The 25,018-nt window shown below is 49.9% G+C and overlaps 1 protein-coding gene across 1 annotated transcript in view; it reads right to left on the bottom strand.

The window, feature by feature from the left end:
* Positions 1-582: 582 nt before the first annotated feature.
* The window catches only part of LOC142907900 (uncharacterized), a 25,514-nt gene continuing 1,078 nt past the window's right edge, over positions 583-25,018 (bottom strand). The window contains exons 2-6 of the mRNA XM_076057810.1: positions 23,978-24,684; positions 14,535-14,719; positions 6,738-6,987; positions 5,599-5,684; positions 583-655 (exon numbers count right to left, since the gene is read on the bottom strand). Coding sequence (XP_075913925.1) covers positions 6,899-6,987; positions 14,535-14,719; positions 23,978-24,684 — 981 coding nt within the window. The 3' untranslated portion in view covers positions 583-655; positions 5,599-5,684; positions 6,738-6,898. The remainder of the gene's footprint in view (positions 656-5,598; positions 5,685-6,737; positions 6,988-14,534; positions 14,720-23,977; positions 24,685-25,018) is intronic.

The raw sequence follows: 25,018 nt of genomic DNA, 5'->3' as shown, positions 1-25,018 counted from the left end.
TCGGCCTGCCGCTGCAGGAGGCCCACGATGTCCGCCCGCTGCGCCTCGTCCGTGTAGCCCCACTCGGCCAGCGTGGTGCCGGCGGTCTGGGGCAGCGAGCAGCCGTGGCTCACCGGGCGGCTCGCTCGGCCGACACCACACACAAGCTGTGGTGGGGGGGTGGTGGTGGTGGTGGTGGGGGGGTGACAAGGTGGGGGGGTGACAGGGTGGTTGTTGTGGTTGTTGTGGTGGTTGTGGTTGTTGTTGTGGTGCCGGCGGTCTGGGGCAGCGAGCAGCCGTGGCTCACCGGGCGGCTCGCTCGGCCGACACCACACACAAGCTGTGGTGGGGGGGTGGTGGGGGGAGGGTGGGTGGTGGTGGTGGGGGGGTGGTGACAAGGTGGGGGGGTTGACAGGATGGTTGTTGTTGTGGTTGTTGTGGTTGTTGTGGTGGTGGTGGTTGTGGTGACAGCGAGCAGCCGTGGCTCACCGGGCGGCTCGCTCGGCCGACACCACACACAAGCTGTGGGTGGTGGTGGGGGGGTAGTGGTGGGGGGGTAGTGGTGGGGGGGTGGTGACAAGGTGGGGGGGTGACAGGGTGGTTGTTGTGGTGGTTGTGGTGACAGCGAGCAGCCGTGGCTCACCGGGCGGCTCGCTCGGCCGACACCACACACAAGCTGTGGGTGGTGGTGGGAGGGTGGTGACAGGGTGGTTGTTATGGTTGTGGTTGTTGTTGTGGTTGTTGTTGTGGTTGTTGTGGTTGTGGTGGTGGTGGTTGTGGTTGTGATGGTGGTTGTTGTTGTGGTTGTGATGGTGGTGGTGGTTGTGGTGGTGGTTGTTGTGAAGGTGGTTGTGGTGGTGGTTGTAGTGGTGGTTGTGATGGTGGTTGTGGTGGTGGTTGTAGTGGTGGTGGTTGTGATGGTGGTGGTGAGGTGTGGGAAGCTGTAAGCCCCAGGCTACTTTGGGCTCGCCTTCTCACCAACCGGAGGCGAGGAGTGGTGGTCGTGGTTACTTATGCCCCCACCGAAGACGAACATCCGTAGACGGATGCAGGCAAAGCCGATGAGTCAGATGCCTTCTATGACCTTGTCACAGGTGCTGGCTAAAGTGGCCCCTCGGGATAGAGTCATCTTGTTGGGTGACTTCAATGCCCGAGTTGGTCATGATGCTGGCACCTGGTCTGGAGTAATTGGAAGGCATGGGCCAGATCAGCTCAATAACAACGGTAGGAGGCTGCTAGATTTTTGTGCAGCCCATGGGCTTGTAATTACCAACACGCTGTTCCGGCATCGGCGCATCCACACAACATCATGGATGCATGCCGGGTCCAAGCAAGAACATCTGCTGGACTACATAGTGATGGACCAGCGGATGCGGGCCCATGTCCTTGACACCAGGGCCTACCGTGGAGCTGATCTGCCCTCTGACCATTGACTGGCCATCTGCAAGATACTCCTGCCTGTAAACCCGGGACCCCATTCAAAACCACAGTAGCATTGGCTCAAATGAAAGCTGCAAGAGAGAATTTCATCATCACTTGCAGCTGGGGTTGGCATCGTACCCCCACTCCTCCTGATGTCGAGGGTAAATGGGCGAGGTTTAGGACTGTGACTCATGCAGCTGCAATGGCTGCTCTGGGTACACGGTCCAGACCTCCCCGGAGACCCCGGCTGACAGAGGAGGTGTTCAGGATGGCTGAGAAAAAGCGACAGGCCCACTCTCATCGGCTACAGAATCCCACGTCGGAAAATTAGGAGGCTTACCGCAGCCTTCGCTCGGAGGTTCGGAGAGCCGTGAGGCGCTGCAAGGATGGGTGGTGGTCGCGGGTTGCTAAGGAGATGGAGTTTGCCTCAATGGCCCGTGATCACAAATCGCTATTTAATTCCTTTAAAAAAGTAACCTGCAGAGCCTCACCTATCACCATCATTATGGGGAAGAAAGTTGATGCGATCTCCGTCCCCCAGGAACAGGTTTACAGATTTGCTGAGCAACTCTGTGAGGCCCTGGGGGAGGGGAAATCCCTCAGCCAGGAAAACATCGTGGCACAAAATGGGGATGACCCTGCTGAGGCTGCGGTGCCTCGAAAATTGGAGGAAGAAGTCACCCCCTGTGAGTGGCTGGCTGAGGTGCCATCCGTTGAGGAAGTACTGAAGGCGATCCAGAGTCTGAGACCAGGCCTGGGCTCTGGGTTGAGATGATCAATATAGGACATCATGATGGTGAGCGGGCCCGGGTATAACTACGTGGCCGGGAGTCGGAGCCATTCCCTGTACACCTTGGGGTGCGACAGGGTTGTCCTCTGGCTCCCACATTATTTAACATCTATTTCGACCGCCTATTTCGTGAAGCCTTCGATGGCTGTACCAGAGGAATTTACATCTGGTACAATGGGAGGCTGATCGATGCCCGGGTGTGGTCAAGGGATGGCTCCTTATTGATCAACCAAGTTATGTATGCCAATGATCTGGTAATAGCTGCTCAGTCAGAGGAGGAGTTGGAGACGCTGCTGCTGAGACTGGAGCGTGCCACTAAGAGGTGGGGCCTTACCATCAGCCCCACCAAAACTAAGCACCTGCCTGGGTATTTTGTACCATCGGACACTCCACCCCCACAACTCCCAATCGGTGATGGGGCAGTTGTGGAGAGAGTGGAGAGTTTCCCATACCTGGGCAGTGTGCTCAGGACCGGCTCCGGTTTGACAGCAGAGGTCTCACTCCGAATCAGTCGAGCGGCAATATCTTTTCATCGGTTGCGTAACGCTGTGTGGAAGCTACCTGGTCTGTCGCTCCGCACTAAGCTTCAGGTCTTCTCGGCTACGGTCATTCACTCCCTTCTCTACGCTTGCGAAACGTGGACCCCCCTAATAGAACATCTTCGCCAGTTAGAAACATTTAGGCTAGCCTGCCTACAATCCACCCTAGGTTTAACCAGGCTGGATTGTGTGAGGAGCTCACAAATCCTTGAAAGATCTGGGCAAGGTCCCATCGGAGAGCTCCTCCGGCAGGCAAGGCTGCGTTGGCTGGGTCATGTAGCCCGCATGCCCAGCCACCGCATGCCGAAATAGCTTTTGTTCGGCCGGATAGAGGGGGCTAAACGGGTGCGGCACGGGCTAGAGAAGAGATGGAGTGATGTGGTACAGGAGGACGTGGAGCTGAGTGGACTTGCCGATGACCGGTACCAGCGGTGTCAAGATCGGCCTCTGTGGAGGAGGCTCGTGAAGGACGCTACTTGGCAGTTGGAGGCAGTCGCCCTCCAACAACAACGGAGGGCGGAGGAGCGACGCTCACAACAATGAGCGGAGCGCCGGGTGGCTAAAGCACAGCAAGTTGGCACAGTAGGGGGCACAGGTGGTGCATCAGCCAGTCATCTCAGTCATCTCAGTCAGCCGACCCGTGGCACCTGCTGGGTCTGCCCTGTGACCTCCTGCCAGCGGGCGTTCGACACTTCACGTGGCCTCAAGGTGCACATGGCCTGGCACAAGCGTCGTGGTGACGTCACCGCCACTTAGTGGCGAATGGCGGTTGTTGTTGTTGATGTTGACGATGGTGGTGATGGTGGTGGTGATGGTGGTGGTGGATGGGTGATGATATTGACGATGGTGATGTTGATGGTGGTGGTGATGGTGATGGTGGGTGATGTTGATGGTGGTGGTGATGGTGGTGGTGATGGTGGTGGTGATGGTGGTGGTGGGTGGGTGCTGATGTTGATGATGGTGATGTTGATGGTGGTGGTGATGGTCGTGGTGGGTGGGTGCTGATGTTGATGATGGTGGTGATGATGGTGGGTGATGTTGATGGTGGTGTTGATGGTGGTGGTGGGTGGGTGGTGATGTTGATGATGGTGGTGATGGTGGTGGTGGTAGGTGATGATGATGATGGTGGTAATGTTGATGGTGGTGTTGATGGTGGTAGTGGGTGGGTGGTGATGTTGATGATGTTGATGATGGTGGTGGGTGGGTGATGTTGATGATGATGGTGGTGTTTATGGTGTTGATGGTGGTGATGATGGTGGGTGATGTTGATAGTGGTGTTGATGGTGATGTTGATGATGGTGGTGATGTTGATGATGGTGTTGATGGTGGTGTTGATGGTGGTGGTGGGTGGGTGGTGATGTTGATGTTGATGATGGTGGTGGTGGATGGGTGATGTTGTTGATGGTGGTGTTGATGGTGTTGATGGTGGGTGGTGGTGGGTGGGTGATGGTGGTGTTGATGTTGATGATGGTGGTGATGGTGGTGGTGGGTGGGTGGTGATGTTGATTATGATGGTGGTGATGTTGATGATGGTGGTGTTGATGATGGTGTTGATGGTGGTGGTGGGTGGGTGGTGATGTTGATGATGGTGGTGGTGGTGGGTGGGTGATGTTGATGAGAGTGGTGTTGATGATGGTGGTGTTGATGATGGTGGGTGATGTTGTTGATGGTGGTGTTGATGGTGGTGGTGATGTTGATGATGGTGGTGGTTGGTGGGTGATGATGGTGTTGATGTTGATGATGATGGTGTTGATGGTGGTGGTGTTGATGTTGTTGATGGTGGTGTTGATGTTGATGATGGTGGTGGTGGGTGGGTGATGTTGTTGATGGTGGTGTTGATGTTGATGATGGTGGTGGGTGGGTGGTGATGTTGATGTTGATGATGGTGGTGGTGATGATGATGTTGATGATGATGGTGCTGATGGTGTTGATGGTGGGTGGTGGTGGGTGGGTGATGTTGTTGATGGTGTTGATGGTGGTGGTGTTGATGATGGTGGTGGTGATGATGATGTTGATGATGATGGTGGTGTTGATGTTGATGATGGTGGTGGTGATGTTGATGATGGTGTTGGTGATGATGATGATGTTGATGATGATGGTGGTGTTGATGGTGGGTGGGTGATGTTGTTAATGTTGATGATGATGGTGGTGTTGATGGTGGTGTTGATGGTGGGCGATGTTGTTGATGTTGATGATGGTGGTGTTGTTGATGATGATGATGATGTTGATGATGATGATGGTGGTGTTGTTGATGATGATGATGATGTTGTTGATGATGATGGTGGTGTTGATGGTGGTGTTGATGGTGGGTGGGTGATGTTGTTGATGTTGATGATGGTGTTGGTGATGATGATGATGTTGATGATGATGGTGGTGATGATGATGATGTTGTTGATGATGATGGTGGTGTTGATGGTGGTGTTGATGGTGGGTGGGTGATGTTGTTGATGTTGATGATGATGGTGTTGATGGTGGGTGGGTGTTGATGATGGTGGTGTTGATGGTGGTGGTGTTGATGGTGGTGGTGGGTGGGTGGTGATGTTGATGTTGATGATGATGGTGGTGTTGATGGTGGGTGGGTGATGTTGTTGATGTTGATGATGGTGGTGTTGTTGATGATGATGATGTTGATGATGATGGTGGTGTTGATGGTGGGTGGGTGATGTTGTTGATGTTGATGATGATGGTGGTGTTGTTGATGATGGTGGTGGTGATGTTGGTGATGGTGGTGGTGGGTGGGTGATGTTGTTGATGGTGGTGGTGGGTGGGTGATGTTGTTGATGTTGATGATGGTGGTGTTGTTGATGATGATGATGATGTTGATGATGATGATGGTGGTGTTGATGGTGGTGGGTGGCTGCTGATCACCTGAGTCACGAACGGTTGGTTCTCTGGAGTTCGGCAAACCATCGCACAGACTCGGAAAGCCAGCTCAGGACGTGGCACCGTCCAGCCTGGAGCAGCAGCGGCATCAGCGTCATCATCATCATCAGCGTCATCATCGTCAGCAGCAGCATCAGCAGCGTCATCAGCAGCGTCATCATCGTCAGCGTCATCATCATCGTCAGCAGCATCATCATCATCAGCATCATCATCAGTGTCATCATCGTCAGCAGCAGCGTCATCATCATCATCAGCAGCATCATCAGCAGCAGCAGCGTCATCATCATCAGCAGCAGCGTCATCATCATCATCAGCAGCATCAGCAGCGTCATCATTGTCAGCATCATCATGACCATCGTCATCATCATCGTCGTCATCATCATCGTCATCATCAACATCATCATCGTTGTCATCATCAGCGTCGTTATCATCGTCATTGTCATCCAAGCAACCACCACCACCCCCCCACCACCACCACCACCACCCCCACCACCACCACCCCCACCACCACCATCATCACCACCACCACTCCCCCCACCACAACCACCACCACCACCTCCACCACCACCACCACCACCCCCACCACCACCCTCACCACCACCACCACCACTCCCCCCACCACAACCACCACCACCACCCCCACCACCACCCCCACCACCCCCACCACCACCACCACCACCACCCCCACCACCTCCACCACCACCACCACCATCACCACCACCACCCCCCCACCACCACCACCACCACCCCCACCACCACCACCCCCACCACCACCATCATCACCACCACCACTCCCCCCACCACAACCACCCCCACCACCACCACCACCACCACCACAACAACCCCCACCACCACCACCACTCCCCCCACCACCACCACTCCCCCCACCACCACCACCACCACCACTCCCCCCACCACAACCACTCCCCCCACTCCCACCACCCCCACCACCACTCCCCCCACTCCCACCACCACCACCCACCACCACCACCCTCACCACTCCCCCCACCACCACCACCACCCCCACCACCACCACCCCCACCACCACCACCACTCCCCCCACCCCCCCCACTCCCCCCACTCCCCCCACTCCCCCACCCACCACCCCCACTCCCCCCTCCCACCTGCACGTGCCACTGCCGCCGTAGTTGCTGCTGCTTCCTCGTCCCGCGGCCCCAGCAAGGCCACGGGCCTCACGGTGGCCTGGAAGGCCTCGACCAGGACGCCGTCGCCGTCGGCCAGGGCCTCCAGGAGGCCTCCCACGGCCTCCAGGACGCCGTGCACGTCAGCGGCGCCGTGGTAGCTGGGGCGGGAGGACCGGCCGGAGGCCGCCAGCGACCGCCGCGAGTGGAGGCCCCAAGGTTTCACCACCACCTGGGGAGACGTCGGGGGTGGTGGTGTAGTGGTAGTGTGTAGTGTAGTGTAGTAGTCATCATCATGGTGTAGTAGTGTGTAGTGTATAGTGTAGTGTGGTAGTGTAGTGTAGTAGTAGTGTAGTGTGTAGTGTAGTGTGTGTAGTGTGGTAGTGTAGTGTGTAGTGTGGTAGTGTAGTGTGGTAGTGTAGTAGTGTGGTAGTGTAGTGTATAGTGTAGTGTAGTGTGTAGTGTAGTGTAGTAGTCATCATCATGGTGTAGTAGTGTGTAGTGTATAGTGTAGTGTATAGTGTAGTGTATAGTGTAGTAGTGTAGTGTAGTAGTGTAGTGTATAGTGTAGTGTATAGTGTAGTGTAGTGTGTAGTGTAGTGTAGGACCGGCCGGAGGCCGCCAGCGACCGCCGCGAGTGGAGGCCCCAAGGTTTCACCACAACCTGGGGAGACGTCGGGGGTGTAGTGTAGTGTAGTGTGTAGTGTAGTGTGTAGTGTAGTGTGTAGTGTATAGTGTAGTGTAGGACCGGCCGGAGGCCGCCAGCGACCGCCGCGAGTGGAGGCCCCAAGGTTTCACCACCACCTGGGGAGACGTCGGGGGTGTAGTGTAGTGTAGTGTGTAGTGTAGTGTGTAGTGTAGTGTGTAGTGTAGTGTGTAGTGTAGTAGTCATCATCATGGTGTAGTAGTGTGGTAGTAGTGTAGTGTGTAGTGTAGTAGTCATCATCATGGTGTAGTAGTGTGTAGTGTATAGTGTAGTGTGGTAGTGTAGTGTAGTAGTAGTGTAGTGTGTAGTGTAGTGTGTGTAGTGTGGTAGTGTAGTAGTGTAGTGTGGTAGTGTAGTAGTAGTGTAGTAGTAGTGTGTAGTAGTAGTGTGTAGTGTAGTAGTGTAGTGTGTAGTGTAGTGTGTAGTGTATAGTGTAGTAGTAGTGTATAGTGTAGTGTATAGTGTAGTGTAGTGTGGTAGTAGTGTAGTAGTAGTGTAGTAGTAGTGTGTAGTAGTAGTGTGTAGTGTAGTAGTGTAGTGTGTAGTGTGGTAGTAGTGTAGTAGTGTAGTGTGTAGTGTAGTGTATAGTGTAGTGTGTAGTGTAGTGTGTAGTGTAGTGTAGTGTGTAGTGTAGTGTATAGTGTAGTGTAGGACCGGCCGGAGGCCGCCAGCGACCGCCGCGAGTGGAGGCCCCAAGGTTTCACCACCACCTGGGGAGACGTCGGGGGTGGTGGTGTAGTAGTGTAGTGTAGTGTGTAGTGTATAGTGTAGTGTAGTGTGTAGTAGTGTAGTAGTAGTGTATAGTGTAGTAGTAGTGTAGTAGTAGTAGTGTATAGTGTAGTAGTAGTGTATAGTGTAGTGTATAGTGTAGTGTGTAGTAGTGTAGTGTAGTGTGTAGTGTAGTGTGTAGTGTAGTAGTGTATAGTGTAGTGTGTAGTGTAGTGTGTAGTGTAGTAGTGTAGTGTGTAGTGTAGTGTGTAGTGTAGTGTGTAGTGTAGTGTATAGTGTAGTAGTGTAGTGTGTAGTGTAGTGTATAGTGTAGTAGTGTAGTGTATAGTGTAGTGTATAGTAGTGTAGTGTATAGTGTAGTGTATAGTGTAGTAGTGTAGTGTATAGTGTAGTGTATAGTGTAGTGTATAGTGTAGTGTGTAGTGTAGTGTATAGTGTAGTGTATAGTGTAGTGTAGGACCGGCCGGAGGCCGCCAGCGACCGCCGCGAGTGGAGGCCCCAAGGTTTCACCACAACCTGGGGAGACGTCGGGGGTGGTAGTGTATAGTGTAGTGTAGTGTGTAGTGTAGTGTGTAGTGTAGTGTGTGTAGTGTGTAGTAGTGTAGTAGTAGTGTATAGTGTAGTAGTAGTGTAGTAGTAGTAGTGTATAGTGTAGTAGTAGTGTATAGTGTAGTGTATAGTGTAGTGTGTAGTAGTGTAGTGTAGTGTGTAGTGTAGTGTGTAGTGTAGTAGTGTATAGTGTAGTGTAGTAGTGTAGTAGTAGTGTAGTGTGTAGTGTAGTATTAGTGTAGTGTAGTAGTGTGGTAGTGTAGTGTGTAGTAGTGTAGTAGTGTGGTAGTGTAGTAGTGTAGTGTGGTAGTGTAGTAGTAGTGTAGTGTAGTAGTGTGTAGTAGTGTAGTGTGTAGTGTAGTAGTGTAGTGTATAGTGTAGTAGTAGTGTATAGTGTAGTGTATAGTGTAGTGTATAGTGTAGTGTATAGTGTAGTGTGTAGTGTAGTGTATAGTGTAGTGTAGGACCGGCCGGAGGCCGCCAGCGACCGCCGCGAGTGGAGGCCCCAAGGTTTCACCACCACCTGGGGAGACGTCGGGGGTGGTAGTGTATAGTGTAGTGTAGTGTGTAGTGTATATTGTAGTAGTAGTGTAGTAGTGTAGTGTATAGTGTAGTGTGTAGTGTAGTGTGGTAGTAGTGTAGTGTAGTAGTGTGTAGTGTAGTAGTGTAGTGTATAGTGTGGTAGTGTAGTAGTGTAGTGTGTAGTGTAGTGTGGTAGTGTAGTAGTAGTGTAGTGTGTAGTGTAGTGTGTAGTGTAGTGTATAGTGTAGTGTGTAGTGTAGTGTGGTAGTGTAGTAGTAGTGTAGTGTGTAGTGTAGTGTGTAGTGTAGTAGTGTAGTGTGTAGTGTAGTGTATAGTGTAGTGTATAGTGTAGTGTGTAGTGTAGTGTATAGTGTAGTAGTGTAGTGTGTAGTCTAGTGTAGTAGTGTAGTGTATAGTGTAGTGTATAGTAGTGTAGTGTCTAGTGTAGTGTATAGTATAGTGTATAGTGTAGTGTATAGTGTAGTGTGTAGTGTAGTGTATAGTGTAGTGTATAGTGTAGTGTGTAGTGTAGTGTATAGTGTAGTGTAGAGTGTAGTGTATAGTGTAGTGTATAGTGTAGTGTATAGTGTAGTGTGGTAGTAGTGTAGTGTGTAGTGTAGTGTGTAGTGTAGTAGTGTAGTAGTGTGGTAGTAGTGTAGTGTGTAGTGTAGTGTGTGTAGTGTGTAGTGTAGTGTGTGTAGTAGTGTGGTAGTAGTGTAGTGTAGTGTGGTAGTGTAGTGTGTAGTAGTGTAGTAGTGTGGTAGTAGTGTAGTGTGTAGTGTAGTGTGTGTAGTGTGTAGTAGTGTAGTAGTGTGGTAGTAGTGTAGTGTGTAGTGTAGTGTGTGTAGTGTGTAGTGTAGTGTGTGTAGTAGTGTGGTAGTAGTGTAGTGTGTAGTGTAGTGTGGTAGTGTAGTGTGTAGTAGTGTAGTAGTGTGGTAGTGTAGTAGTGTAGTGTGGTAGTGTAGTAGTAGTGTAGTGTAGTAGTGTGTAGTAGTGTAGTGTAGTGTGTAGTAGTGTAGTGTAGTAGTGTATAGTGTAGTGTGTAGTGTAATAGTGTAGTGTATAGTGTAGTGTAGTGTGTAGTGTATAGTGTAGTGTAGTGTATAGTGTAGTGTAGTGTGTAGTGTAGTGTGTAGTGTAGTAGTGTATAGTGTAGTGTAGTAGTGTAGTGTGTAGTGTAGTGTGTAGTGTAGTAGTGTAGTGTAGTAGTGTAGTGTGTAGTGTAGTGTGTAGTGTATAGTGTATAGCGGAGTGTGTAGTGTAGTGTGTAGTGTAGTGTGTAGTGTAGTGTATAGTGTAGTGTAGTGTGTAGTGTAGTGTGTAGTAGTGTAGTGTATAGTGTGTAGTGTAGTGTGTAGTGTAGTGTATAGTGTAGTGTATAGTGTGTAGTGTGGTGTAGTAGTAGTGTAGTGTAGTAGTGTAGTGTGTAGTGTAGTAGTAGTGTGTAGTGTATAGTGTGTGTAGTGTAGTGTGTAGTGTAGTGTATAGTGTAGTGTAGTGTGTAGTGTAGTGTATAGTGTAGTGTATAGTGTAGTGTGTAGTGTAGTGTGGTAGTGTAGTAGTGTATAGTGTAGTGTGTAGTGTAGTGTATAGTGTAGTGTGTATTGTAGTGTATAGTGTAGTGTAGTGTGTAGTGTGTAGTAGTGTAGTGTGTAGTGTAGTAGTAGTGTAGTGTATAGTGTAGTGTGTAGTGTAGTGTATAGTGTAGTGTGTAGTAGTGTAGTGTAGTGTGTAGTGTATAGTGTAGTGTGTAGTGTAGTGTATCGTGTAGTGTGTAGTAGTGTAGTGTAGTGTGTAGTGTAGTAGTGTAGTGTATAGTGTAGTGTGTATTGTAGTGTATAAAGTGGTGGTATGTAGTGTAATAGTGTAGTGTATAGTGTAGTGTAGTGTGTAGTGTAATAGTGTAGTGTATAGTGTATTGTATAGTGTAGTGTATAGTGTAGTGTAGTGTGTAGTGTGTAGTAGTGTAGTGTGTAGTGTAGTAGTAGTGTAGTGTATAGTGTAGTGTGTAGTGTAGTGTATAGTGTAGTGTGGTAGTAGTGTAGTGTAGTAGTAGTGTAGTGTGTAGTGTAGTGTATAGTGTAGTGTAGTGTGGTAGTGTAGTAGTGTAGTGTAGTGTGTAGTGTAGTGTGTAGTGTAGTAGTGTAGTGTGTAGTGTAGTGTATAGTGTAGTGTAGTAGTAGTGTAGTGTGTAGTGTAGTAGTGTAGTGTATAGTGTGTAGTGTAGTGTATAGTGTAGTGTAGTGTGGTAGTGTAGTGTGGTAGTATAGTGTGTAGTGTAGTGTGTAGTGTAGTGTATAGTGTAGTGTGTAGTGTAGTGTGTAGTGTAGTGTGTAGTGTAGTAGTGTATAGTGTAGTGTATAGTGTAGTGTGTAGTGTAGTGTGGTAGTGTGGTAGTGTAGTGTGGTAGTGTAGTGTGTAGTGTAGTGTGTAGTGTAGTGTAGTGTGTAGTGTATAGTGTAGTGTAGTGTGTAGTGTAGTGTGGTAGTGTAGTGTGGTAGTGTGGTAGTGTAGTGTATAGTGTAGTGTGTATTGTAGTGTATAGTGTAGTGTAATCTGTAGTAGTGTAGTGTGTAGTGTAGTAGTAGTGTAGTGTGTAGTTTAGTGTGTAGTGTATAGTGTAGTGTATAGTGTAGTGTAGTGTGTAGTGTAGTGTATAGTGTAGTGTAGTGTGTAGTGTAGTGTATAGTGTAGTGTGGTGTATAGTGTAGTGTATAGTGTAGTGTAGTGTATAGTGTAGTGTATAGTGTAGTGTATAGTGTAGCATAGTGTGTAGTGTAGAGTATAGTGTAGTGTATAGTGTAGTGTATAGTGTAGTGTATAGTGTAGTATATAGTGTAGTGTATAGTGTAGTGTATAGTGTAGTGTATAGTGTAGTGTATAGTGTAGTGTAGTGTGCAGTGTATAGTGTAGTGTATAGTGTAGTGTATAGTGTAGTATTGTAGTGTAGTAGTGTAGTGTATAGTGTAGTGTATAGTGTAGTGTATAGTGTAGTGTAGTGTGTAGTGTATAGTGTAGTGTGTAGTGTAGTAGTAGTGTAGTAGTAGTGTAGTGTGTAGTGTAGTGTATAGTGTAGTGTAGTGTGTAGTGTATAGTGTAGTGTGTAGTAGTAGTGTAGTAGTAGTGTAGTGTGTAGTGTAGTGTGGTAGTGTAGTGTGGTAGTGTGGTAGTGTAGTGTAGTAGTGTAGTGTGGTAGTGTAGTGTATAGTGTAGTGTGTATTGTAGTGTATAGTGTAGTGTGTAGTGTGTAGTAGTGTAGTGTGTAGTGTAGTAGTAGTGTAGTGTGTAGTTTAGTGTGTAGTGTAGTGTATAGTGTAGTGTATAGTGTAGTGTAGTGTGTAGTGTAGTGTATAGTGTAGTGTAGTGTGTAGTGTAGTGTATAGTGTAGTGTAGTGTATAGTGTAGTGTAGTGTGTAGTGTAGTGTATAGTGTAGTGTAGTGTGTAGTGTAGTGTATAGTGTAGTGTGTAGTGTAGTGTATAGTGTAGTGTATAGTGTAGTGTGTAGTGTAGTGTGGTAGTGTAGTAGTGTATAGTGTAGTGTGTAGTGTAGTGTATAGTGTAGTGTAGGGTGGTAGTGTGTAGTGTGGTGTGTAGTATAGTGTAAAGTGTAGTGTATAGTGTAGTGTATAGTGTAGTGTATAGTGTAGTGTGTAGTGTAGTGTGCAGTGTATAGTGTAGTGTATAGTGTAGTGTATAGTGTGTAGTGTATAGTGTAGTGTAGTGTGTAGTGTAGTGTAGTAGTGTAGTGTGTAGTAGTGTAGTGTGTAGTGTATAGTATAGTGTGTAGTGTATAGTGTAGTGTATAGTGTAGTGTATAGTGTAGTGTATAGTGTAGTGTAGTGTGTAGTGTAGAGTATAGTGTAGTGTATAGTGTAGTGTAGTGTATAGTGTAGTGTAGTGTATAGTGTAGTATATAGTGTAGTGTATAGTGTAGTGTAGTGTGCAGTGTATAGTGTAGTGTATAGTGTAGTGTATAGTGTAGTGTAAAGTGTAGTGTATAGTGTAGTGTATAGTGTAGTGCTTGTCCCCCCTGGTGCCCCCATCCCCACCACGCCCCCCCACTCCCACGTGACCCCCACGTGACCCCCACACACACTCCCACGTGACCCCCACGTGACCCCCACACTCCCTCCCACGTGACCCCCACGTGACCCCCACGTGACCCCCACGTGACACCCACGTGGTGCTAGGTAACCTTGCGAAGGCGTGCCGCGCTGTCGTGGTTGAGGAAGTCGTAACACCGCCTCCCTCACCAGAGCCTCCTGGCCCACGTGACCCCCACGTGACCCCCACGTGACCCCCACGTGACTCCCACATGACCCACGTGACTCCCACGTGACCCCCACACACTCCACCACGTGGTGCTAGGTAACCTTGCGAAGGCGTGCAGCTCTGTCGTGGTTGAGGAAGTCGTAACACCGCCTCCCTCACCAGAGCCTCCTGGCCCACGTGACCCCCACGTGACCCCCACGTGACCCCCACGTGACTCCCACGTGACCCCCACGTGACTCCCACGTGACCCCCACGTGACCCCCACGTGACCCCCACGTGGTGCTAGGTAACCTTGCGAAGGCGTGCCGCGCTGTCGTGGTTGAGGAAGTCGTAACACCGCCTCCCTCACCAGAGCCTCCTGGCCCACGTGACCCCCACGTGACCCCCACGTGACCCACACACACACCCACGTGACCCCCACGTGACCCCCACGTGACTCCCACGTGACCCCCACGTGACCCCCACGTGCTGCTAGGTAACCTTGCGAAGGCGTGCCGCGCTGTCGTGGTTGAGGAAGTCGTAACACCGCCTCCCTCACCAGAGCCTCCTGGCCCACGTGACCCCCACGTGACCCCCACGTGACTCCCACGTGACCCTCACTCCCTCCCACGTGACTCCCACGTGACCCCCACGTGACCCCCACGTGCTAGGTAACCTTGCGAAGGCGTGCAGCGCTGTCGTGGTTGAGGAAGTCGTAACACCGCCTCCCTCACCAGAGCCTCCTGGCCCACGTGACCCCCCCGTGACCCCCACGTGACCCCCACGTGACCCCCACGTGACCCCCACGTGACCCACACACACACCCACGTGACCCCCACGTGACCCCCACGTGGTGCTAGGTGACCTTGCGAAGGCGTGCAGCGCTGTCGTGGTTGAGGAAGTCGTAACACCGCCTCCCTCACCAGCGCCTCCTGGCCCACGTGACCCCCATGTGACCCCTACGTGACCCCCACACACCCCCACGTGACCCCCACGTGACCACCACGTGGTGCTAGGTAACCTTGCGAAGGCGTGCAGCGCTGTCGTGGTTGAGGAAGTCGCACACCGCCTCCCTCACCAGCGCCTCCTGGCCGCCGGCCCCGTCCAGGGCCACCACCCGCAGGGCCGTAGCCAGGGGCGAGTCCCCGGGGTCGTAGCGCACGCGGGGGCGGGAGCACGAAGGCCAGCGTCTCGGGCACGCGCACACTGGAGGGGGAGGGGGAGGGGCAAACACACAGCACACACACAGTGTATACAGTACACACACAGTGTATACAGTACACACACAGTGTATACAGTACACAGTGTACACACAGTGTATACAGTATACACACAGTACACACAGTGTATACAGTACACACACAGTACACACAGTGTATACAGTACACACACAGTACACACAGTGTATACAGTACACACACAGTACACACAGTGTATACAGTACACACAGTGTATACACACACACAGTGTATACACACACAGTGTATACACTGTGTGTGTATACACACACAGTGTATACACACACACAGTGCATACACACACAGTGTATACACACACACAGTGTATACACACACAGTACACACACAGTGTATACACACACAGTGTATACACACTTAGTGTATACACACACAGTGTATACACACAGTGTGTATACACACACAGTACACACACAGTGTATACACACACAGTGTATACACACACACAATGTATACACACACACAGTGTATACACACACAGTGTATACACACACAGTGTACACACACACAGTGTATACACACACAGTGTATACACACACACAGTGTATACACACACACAGTGTATACACACACAGTGTGTGTGTACACACACAGTGTGTACACACACACAGTGTACACACACACAGTGTATACACACACAGTGTATACACACACACAGTGTACACACACACAGTGTATACACACACAGTGTATACACACACAGTGTATACACACACACAGTGTACACACACACAGTGTACACACACAGCACACACACAGTGTATACACACAGTGTACACACACACAGTACACTTAGTACACACATAGTGTATACACACACAGTGTATACATACACAGCACACACACAGTGTATACAGTACACACACAGTGTATACAGTACACAGTGTACACACACAGTGTACACAAACAGCACACACACAGTGTATACAGTACACACACAGTACACACAGTGTATACAGTATACAGTACACACACAGTGTATACACACACAGTGTATACACACACAGTGTGTACACACACAGTGTATTACACACAGTGTATACCCACACAGTGTATACACACAGTGTGTACACACACACCAGTGTATACACACACAGTGTATATACACACACAGTGTATACACACACAGTGTATACACACACAGTGTATACACACACACAGTGTATACACACACAGTGTATACACACAGTGTATATACACACAGTGTATACACACACAGTGTATACACACACAGTGTATACACACACAGTGTACACACACACAGTGTATACACACACAGTGTATACACACACAGTGTACACACACACAGTGTACACACACACAGTGTATACACACACAGTGTACACACACACAGTGTACACACACACAGTGTATACACACACAGTGTATACACACACAGTGTATACACACACAGTACACTTAGTACACACACAGTGTAAACACACACAGTGTATACACACACAGTGTACACACACACAGTGTATACACACACAGCGTATACACACAGTGTGTATACACACACAGTGTATACACACAGTGTGTATACACACACAGTGTATACACACACAGTGTATACACACACAGTGTGTGTACACACACAGTGTATACACACAGTGTATACACACACAGTGTATACACACACAGTGTATACACACACAATGTATACACTCACAGTGTATACACACACAGTGTATACACACACACAGTGTATACACACACAGTGTATACACACACAGTACACACACAGTGTATACACACACAGTGTATACACACACAGTACACTTAGTACACACACAGTGTATACACACACAGTGTACACACACACACAGTGTATACACACACACAGTGTATACACACACAGTGTACACACACACAGTGTACACACACACAGTGTATACACACACAGTGTATACACACACACAGTGTATACACACACACAGTGTATACACACACAGTGTACACACACAGTGTACACACACACAGTGTACACACACACAGTGTATACACACACAGTGTATACACACACAGTACACTTAGTACACACACAGTGTAAACACACACAGTGTATACACACACAGTGTATACACACACAGTACACACACAGTGTACACACACACAGTGTATACACACACAGTGTATACACACAGTGTGTATACACACACAGTGTATACACACAGTGTGTATACACACACAGTGTATACACACACAGTGTGTGTACACACACACAGTGTATACACACACAGTGTACACACACACAGTGTATACACACACAGTGTATACACACACAGTGTATACACACAGTGTATACACACACAGTGTATACACACACAGTACACTTAGTACACACACAGTGTATACACACAGTGTACACTTAGTACACTTAGTACACACACAGTACACACACACAGTACACACACACAGTACACACACACACGGTACACACACACACGGTATGCACACACACACACACGGTATACACACACAGAGACTCACACACACACACACTCATACAAAGACAAAGATCCCCCGTCTAGCCTTAACAGACTGTAGGGGCAAGTGCTGTTAGCGAGCACCTATGAAGGCCGGAATGGTACACGAGGGGTGGGTGGCCAGCACCACGCCCGACCGCCTTTGTCTCCCTAGTGACGATGTTTACTACACACCGCTACACCAGGTACTCATTTGAGGCTGAGTCGACCTAGGGGAGGCCCGGGACCGGTTCAGATAATCGTCACTGGTGGTGTTGGCCGTGAGCGGGAATCGAACCCGGGTCGCCGGGTTCATAGCGCAGCATAGCGCTAACCGCTACACTACCGCTCCCCACATCATCAGGTGTGAAAACCACAGCAAAATGTATTCAAATTTTCTTGCTGTGGTATTCACACCTGATGATGATTGCTTGTGTTGCAGGCGAAACGTCGTGAGAATTGTATTGTTTTATATTTTTATTGTTATTTTATTGTTTCCCCTATCTTCGTGGTGGTGACTTTACCGAAAGAACCAAGAATAATAATTTTATTGTTTTACAATAATTTTATTGTTTTATATTTTTATTATTTTATTGTTTCCCTATCTACGTGGTGGTGACTTGAACATCTTCCCCGGTTAGAAACATTCAGGCTGGCCTGTCCAACGATCCATCCTGGGTTTAACCAAGGCTGGATTGTTTGACAGCAGAGGTCTCACTCCGAATCAGTCGAGCGACAATATCTTTTCATCGGTTGCGTAACGCTGCTGTGTGGAAGCTACCTGGTCTGTCGCTCCGCACTAAGCTTCAGGTCTTCTCGGCCACGGTCATTCCCTCCCTTCTCTACGCTTGCGAAACCTGGACCCCCCCCCCCCCCCATTGAATATCTTCGCTGGTTAGAAACATTCAGGCTGGCCTGTCCAACGATCCATCCTGGGTTTAACCAGGGCTGGATTGTTTGACAGCAGAGGTCTCACTCCGAATCAGTCGAGCGGCAATATCTTTTCATCGGTTGCTTAACGCTGCTGCGTGGAAGCTACCTGGTCTGTCACTCCGCACTAAGCTTCAGGTCTTCTCGGCCACGGTCATTCCCTCCCTTCTCTACGCTTGCGAAACGTGGACCCCCCTAATTGAACATCTTCGCCGGTTAGAAACATTCAGGCTGGCCTGTCCAACGATCCATCCTGGGTTTAACCAAGGCTGGATTGTTTGACAGCAGAGGTCTCACTCCGAATCAGTTGAGCGGCAATATCTTTTCATCGGTTGCTTAACGCTGCTGCGTGGAAGCTACCTGGTCTGTCGCTCCGCACTAAGCTTCAGGTCTTCTCGGCCACGGTCATTCCCTCCCTTCTCTACGCTTGCGAAACGTGGAACCCCCTAATTGAACATCATCGCCGGTTAGAAACATTCAACCTGGCCTGTCCAACGATCCATCCTGGGTTTAACCAGGCTGGATTGTTTGACAGCAGAGGTCTCCGAATCAGTTGAGCGGCAATATCTTTTCATCGGTTGCGTAACGCTGCTGTGTGGAAGCTACCTGGTCTGTTGCTCTGCACTAAGCCTCAGATTTTCTCGGACACGGTCATTCCCTCCCTTCTCTACGCTTGCGAAACGTGGACCCCCTAATTGAACATCTTCGCCGGTTAGAAACATTCAAGATGGCCTGTCCAACGATCCATCCTGGGTTTAACCAGGGCTGGATTGTTTGACAGCAGAGGTCTCACTCCGAATCAGTCGAGCGGCAATATCTTTTCATCGGTTGCGTAACGCTGCTGCGTGGAAGCTACCCGGTCTGTCGCTCCGCACTAAGCTTCGGGTCTTCTCGGCCACAGTCATTCCTCCCTTCTCTACGCTTGCGAAACGTGGACCCCCTATTTGAACATCTTCGCCGGTTAGAAACATTCAGGCTGGCCTGCCCGACGATCCATCCTGGGTTTAACCAGGGCTGGATTGTTTGACAGCAGAGGTCTCACTCCGAATCAGTCGAGCGGCAATATCTTTTCATCGGTTGCGTAACGCTGCTGCGTGGAAGCTACCTGGTCTGTCGCTCCGCACTAAGCTTCGGGTCTTCTCGGCCACGGTCATTCCCTCCCTTCTCTACGCTTGCGAAACGTGGACCCCCCTAATTGAACATCTTCGCCGGTTAGAAGCATTCAGGCTGGCCTGCCCGACGATCCATCCTGGGTTTAACCAAGGCTGGATTGTTTGACAGCAGAGGTCTCACTCCGAATCAGTCGAGCGGCAATATCTTTTCATCGGTTGCGTAACGCTGCTGCGTGGAAGCTACCTGGTCTGTCGCTCCGCACTAAGCTTCGGGTCTTCTCGGCCACGGTTATTCCCTCCCTTCTCTACGCTTGCGAAACCGGACCCCCCCCCTAATTGAACATCTTCGCCGGTTAGAAACATTCAGGCTGGCCTGCCCAACGATCCATCCTGGGTTTAACCAGGGCTGGATTGTTTGACAGCAGAGGTCTCACTCCGAATCAGTCGAGCGGCAATATCTTTTCATCGGTTGCGTAACGCTGTGTGGAAGCTACCTGGTCTGTCGCTCCGCACTAAGCTTCGGGTCTTCTCGGCCACGGTCATTCCCTCCCTTCTCTACGCTTGCGAAACCTGGACCACCCCCCCCAATTGAACATCTTCGCCGGTTAGAAACATTCAACCTGGTCTGTCCAACGATCCATCCTGGGTTTAACCAGGGCTGGATTGTTTGACAGCAGAGGTCTCATCCGAATCAGTCGAGCGGCAATATCTTTTCATCGGTTGCGTAACGCTGCTGCGTGGAAGCTACCTGGTCTGTCGCTCCGCACGAAGCTTCAGGTCTTCTCGGCCACGGTCATTCCCTCCCTTCTCTACGCTTGCGAAACCTGACCCCCCCCCTTAATTGAACATCTTCGCCGGTTAGAAACATTCAGGCTGGCCTGTCCAACGATCCATCCTGGGTTTAACCAAGGCTGGATTGTTTAACAGCAGAGGTCTCACTCCGAATCAGTCGAGCGGCAATATCTTTTCATCGGTTGCGTAACGCTGCTGCGTGGAAGCTACCTGGTCTGTCGCTCCGCACTAAGCTTCAGGTCTTCTCGGCCACGGTCATTCCCTCCCTTCTCTACGCTTGCGAAACCTGGACCCACCCCTAATTGAACATCTTCGCCGGTTAGAAGCATTCAGGCTGGCCTGCCCGACGATCCATCCTGGGTTTAACCAGGGCTGGATTGTTTGACAGCAGAGGTCTCACGACGAATCATTCCGAGCTGCTGCTGGGCGGAAGGAAGCTACCCAGGTCTGCCACTCTCCATGCTACCGAGCCCGTGAGCGTTGCCACGAGGCGACCGGGAGCCCCCCTTACCGTCGGCCATGGACTGGACACGCGCGGGAAAATATTAAGTGGGCCTCACAGCTCCAGCTCAGCGCATGGCCTCCCGCGGCGCGAATAGCAGCAATATTCTGGCCGTGCCGAAAGGGGGATCTCTACCTGCCTCCAGAGACCATCGAAGGTTTGGGAATCTCGCGACGGGGGACGGGGGATTGGGGTAGGGACAGAACTGCTCTAGAGGATTTAAAGCTTTCGCGACCGCAAGGATTCATCTTCTTTGGTTCTTTCGGTAAAGTCACCACCACCACCACCACGTAGAATGAGAATAAAATAATAAATTGATAATATAAAATAACGCAGTAAAAATTCTCACGACGCTCCAGCGCTGCCCTCCAGACAGTCTCGTCCCTTCACCTGATGAAGGCCGCTTGCGTTGTGGCCGAAACGTCGTGAGAATTTTCACTGCGTTACTTTATTTCATCAATTTGTTATTTTGTTCTCAGTCTACGTGGTGGTGGTGGTGGTGGTGACTTTACCGAAAGAAGCAAAGGAGATGCTCTGGAGGAGTTGTACACCCCTAGCTGCCACCAGCTGTTCATCGGCGTCAAATGAAATGCTTTCGCTCCGGATGCACCCGCTGCAAAGTATTAGCTGTATTTTGATTTTAGAGTGCCAATCAGCAAAAAAAGCGTCACGTTGACAAAATACGTAAATAGTTCACTACTTTAGCCCCCACGCTGTGTTGTTGTTGAAGAGTGAATCCACAACATTTACAGTTTGAGTAATAGTGCTGTGACGTTTCGCTGGTGATTACATCCCCAGCGTCATCGGGAAATTCGCCAGAATGGTAAAGGCCTCTCCGCTCGCTCCCGGTCTTAAATAGATCAGCAGCAGGGTGACATCGTCAACATTTAACTCATTTCAGGTGCAGTGATTTGAGGCGGAGGGAGGGGGGGGGTATTGTAATTATGTAATCGATTAGTAATCGGTCAATGGTTATGATTAGTAACGAGTTGTTGATTAGTAATTAGTTGTTTTTGTTGTAGTACGGAGTTAGACTGCCGGCCTTAATCTAAGTTGTCTTGTTGTGGTTGTTGTTGTTGTGGTTGTTGTTGTTGTGGTTGTTGTTGTTGTTTGACTTTGCATCCCACACCGGGATATTTTGGCAAGCGGCGTCGGTGGTGGTGTTAACGGTGGCTTATTTCCAGGAATATTTTCGCTGTTTTTTTTCCCCCCCCCATGGATTTTTCTGTTTTTGCATCTGGCTACCATGAGAGATTCGTTCACGAGGCAATCCACATATACAAGCACAGAGACAACTTCAACCGAGAAGATGGATTCTGGGCTGAGCAATCATTGGAAGGATTTGATAAACCATTTCTGGGTCTTAATTGATTGTTCATGCTTACGGCTTAGCAATCATTGGAAGGATTTGATAAACCATTTCTGGGTCTTAATTGATTGTTCACGCTTACGGCTACCATGATAGATTCGTTCACGAGGCTATCCACATATACAAGCACAGAGACAACTTCAACCGAGAAGATGGATTCTGGGCTTAGCAATCATTGGAAGGATTTGATAAACCATTTCTGGGTCTTAATTGATTGTTCACGCTTACGGCTACCATGAGAGATTCGTTCACGAGGCTATCCACATATACAAGCACAGAGACAACTTCAACCGACAAGATGGATTCTGGGCTTAGCAATCATTGGAAGGATTTGATAAACCATTTCTGGGTCTTAATTGATTGTTCAGCTTACGGCTACCATGAGAGATTCGTTCACGAGGCTATCCACATATACAAGCACAGAGACAACTTCAACCGAGAAGATGGATTCTGGGCTGAGCAATCATTGGAAGGATTTGATAAACCATTTCGGGGTCTTAATTGATTGTTCACGCTTACGGCTACCATGAGAGATTCGTTCACGAGGCAATCCACATATACAGGCACAGAGACAATTTCAACCGAGAAGATGGATTCTGGGCTTAGCAATCATTGGAAGGATTTGATAAACCACTTCTGGGTCTTAATTGATTGTTCACGCATACGGCTACCATGAGAGATTCGTTCACGAGGCTATCCACATATACAAGCACAGAGACAACTTCAACCGAGAAGATGGATTCTGGGCTTAGCAATCATTGGAAGGATTTGATAAACCATTTCTGGGTCTTACAGAGACAACTTCAACCGAGAAGATGGATTCTGGGCTTAGCAATCATTGGAAGGATTTGATAAACCATTTCTGGGTCTTAATTGATTGTTCACGCTTACGGCTACCATGAGCGATTCGTTCACGAGGCTATCCACATATACAAGCACAGAGACAACTTCAACCGAGAAGATGGATTCTGGGCTGAGCAATCATTGGAAGGATTTGATCAACCATTTCGGGTCTTAATTGATTGTTCACGCTTACGGTGGCTTTCAGACAGCATACATTAATTTTTCGTCTCCTACCCTCCTCTTTTTCAGAGCATAGATGGACTCGTCCTTCTAAACAAACTGCCAAATCGCTGCCCGTGACGCTAACGGCTTTTATAAATAAGCACAAACACCGTTTAAAACTAAATAAATAAATGCAAACCGTCACTTCTTTCAAATGTTTTTTGCCGTTGTTTTTTCACACCTGATGATGACCGTTTGTGTTATGGTCGAAACGTGAGAATTTTTATTGTTTTATATATATTATATTATTTTATTGTTTCCCCTTCTACGTGGTGGTGACTTTACCGATAGAACCAAGAATAATAATTTTATTGTTTTACAATAATTTTATCGTTTTATATTTTTAAATTATCTTATCGTTTCCCTATCTACGTGGTGGTGACTTTACCGAAAGAACCAAGAATAATAATTTTATTGTTTTACAATAATTTTATCGTTTTATATTTGTATAATTTTATTGTTCCCCTTCAACGTGGTGGTGACTTTACCAAAAGAGCTAAGAATACGTTTTTTTCAATTCTTCGTGTTTTAATTCTAGATTTACAGCTTTCGTGACTGCTAGGATCCATACTCTTTGGTTCTATTGGGTAAAGTCACCACGTAGGTGAAAATAAAATAACAAAAAATCACGACGTTTCAGCCACAACACAAGCGGCCTTCATCAGGTGAAGGGGGGGGGGGGGGATGAAGGCCGCTTGTGTTGTGGCCGAAAAGTCGTGATTTTTTCTTATTTTATTTTCACCTACGTGGTGACTTTACCCAATAGAACCAAAGAGTATGTTCGTGTTTTGAGTTTTGTTTGTGTGTTTGTTCGCTTGTTCCCCGCGGTTGCACTCCGATTCAAGAGCCGGATGGCTCGCGGGGGGGTGGGTGGGGAGGGAGGGAGGGAGGGAGGGAGGGGTGGGGGCCTCGATACCCAGAATGCGGAAGCCGATAAAAGCAAAACGGATATCGGCGACCCGCCGCTCACCCTCCGCCCTTCGCGACGATGATCCTCATGAGCAGGGCGTCGTTGATGAGGGCGGCCAGCTCGGGCGAGGAGCCGCGGGGGCAGGCCAGGCCGCCCTCCAGCGTCGACGGCGGAGTCTGCTGCTGCTGGTGGTGCTGTTGGCGCTGCTGCTGGTGCTGGTGCTGGTGGACGCCGCCGCCCGCATCCCTCCCGCCCGGCGCTACGAAACCCGGGCAAGAAGCAGGCGACGCAGGCTGCTGCTGCTGCTGGGCCGCATTGGACAGAGAGGCCTGAGAAGGCTGCTTCTGCTGCTTCTGCTTCTGCTGCTGCTGCTGCTTCTTCTGCTTCTTCTGCTGCTGCTGGTGGTGGTGGTGCTGGGCCGGGTTCGGGATCCCCCCCGGCGAGGCCGGGGCCGGGGCCGTCGCCACGGGGCCTGACGTGGGCCCGAGGAGGTTGAGGAAGTAGGTGACGGGCCGTGGAGGCGAGAAGACATCAAGGAACGAGCGGCCGCCCTCGCAGAACGAGATGGCCTGGCGGACGCCCAGGCCCCAGGACAGCTCCTTGGACTCGGCGTCGGTGAACTCGGTCTGCTGCTGCTGCTGCTTCTTCCCCTCCTCCTCCTCCTCCTCGGTCTTCTTATCCTCCTCCTCCTCCTCCTTGTTCTTCCCCCTCCTCCGTCTCGCCCTCCTCCTGCTCCTCCTCGTCGCCCTCCTCGCCCTCTTCCGACGCTACCTCGAGGCCTTCCTCAGGCTGCGAGTCTCCGTTGGCTGCTGCTGCTGATGCTGCTGCTGATGCGGCGGCGGCGGCGGCGGCGTTGTTGGAGGTGGAGGGGTCGGCCGGGGCCGTGCGTACCAACCACAACGGGCTGAGGCACAGCAGGAGGTCGCCTACGTGTGGCGTGTGAGGGTAGAGAGACGGGGGGCGAGCGAGCGAGGGAGGGAGGGAGGGAGGGAGGGAGGGAGGGGAGGGAGGGAGGGAGGGAGGGAGGGAGGGAGGGGAGGGAGGGGAGGGGAGGGGAGGGATGGAGAGTTACGTTGAGCAGATGTTTGACGTTGAACGGAC

This window comes from Petromyzon marinus, chromosome 84 (genome assembly GCF_048934315.1).
Source record: "Petromyzon marinus isolate PM22_M1 ecotype Great Lakes invasive population chromosome 84, UKy_Petmar_22M1.pri1.0, whole genome shotgun sequence".
NCBI classification, from domain to species: Eukaryota; Metazoa; Chordata; class Hyperoartia; order Petromyzontiformes; family Petromyzontidae; genus Petromyzon; species Petromyzon marinus.
The sequence above is the reverse complement of the archived record's forward strand: the minus strand, read 5'-3'. Positions and strand labels throughout refer to the sequence as shown.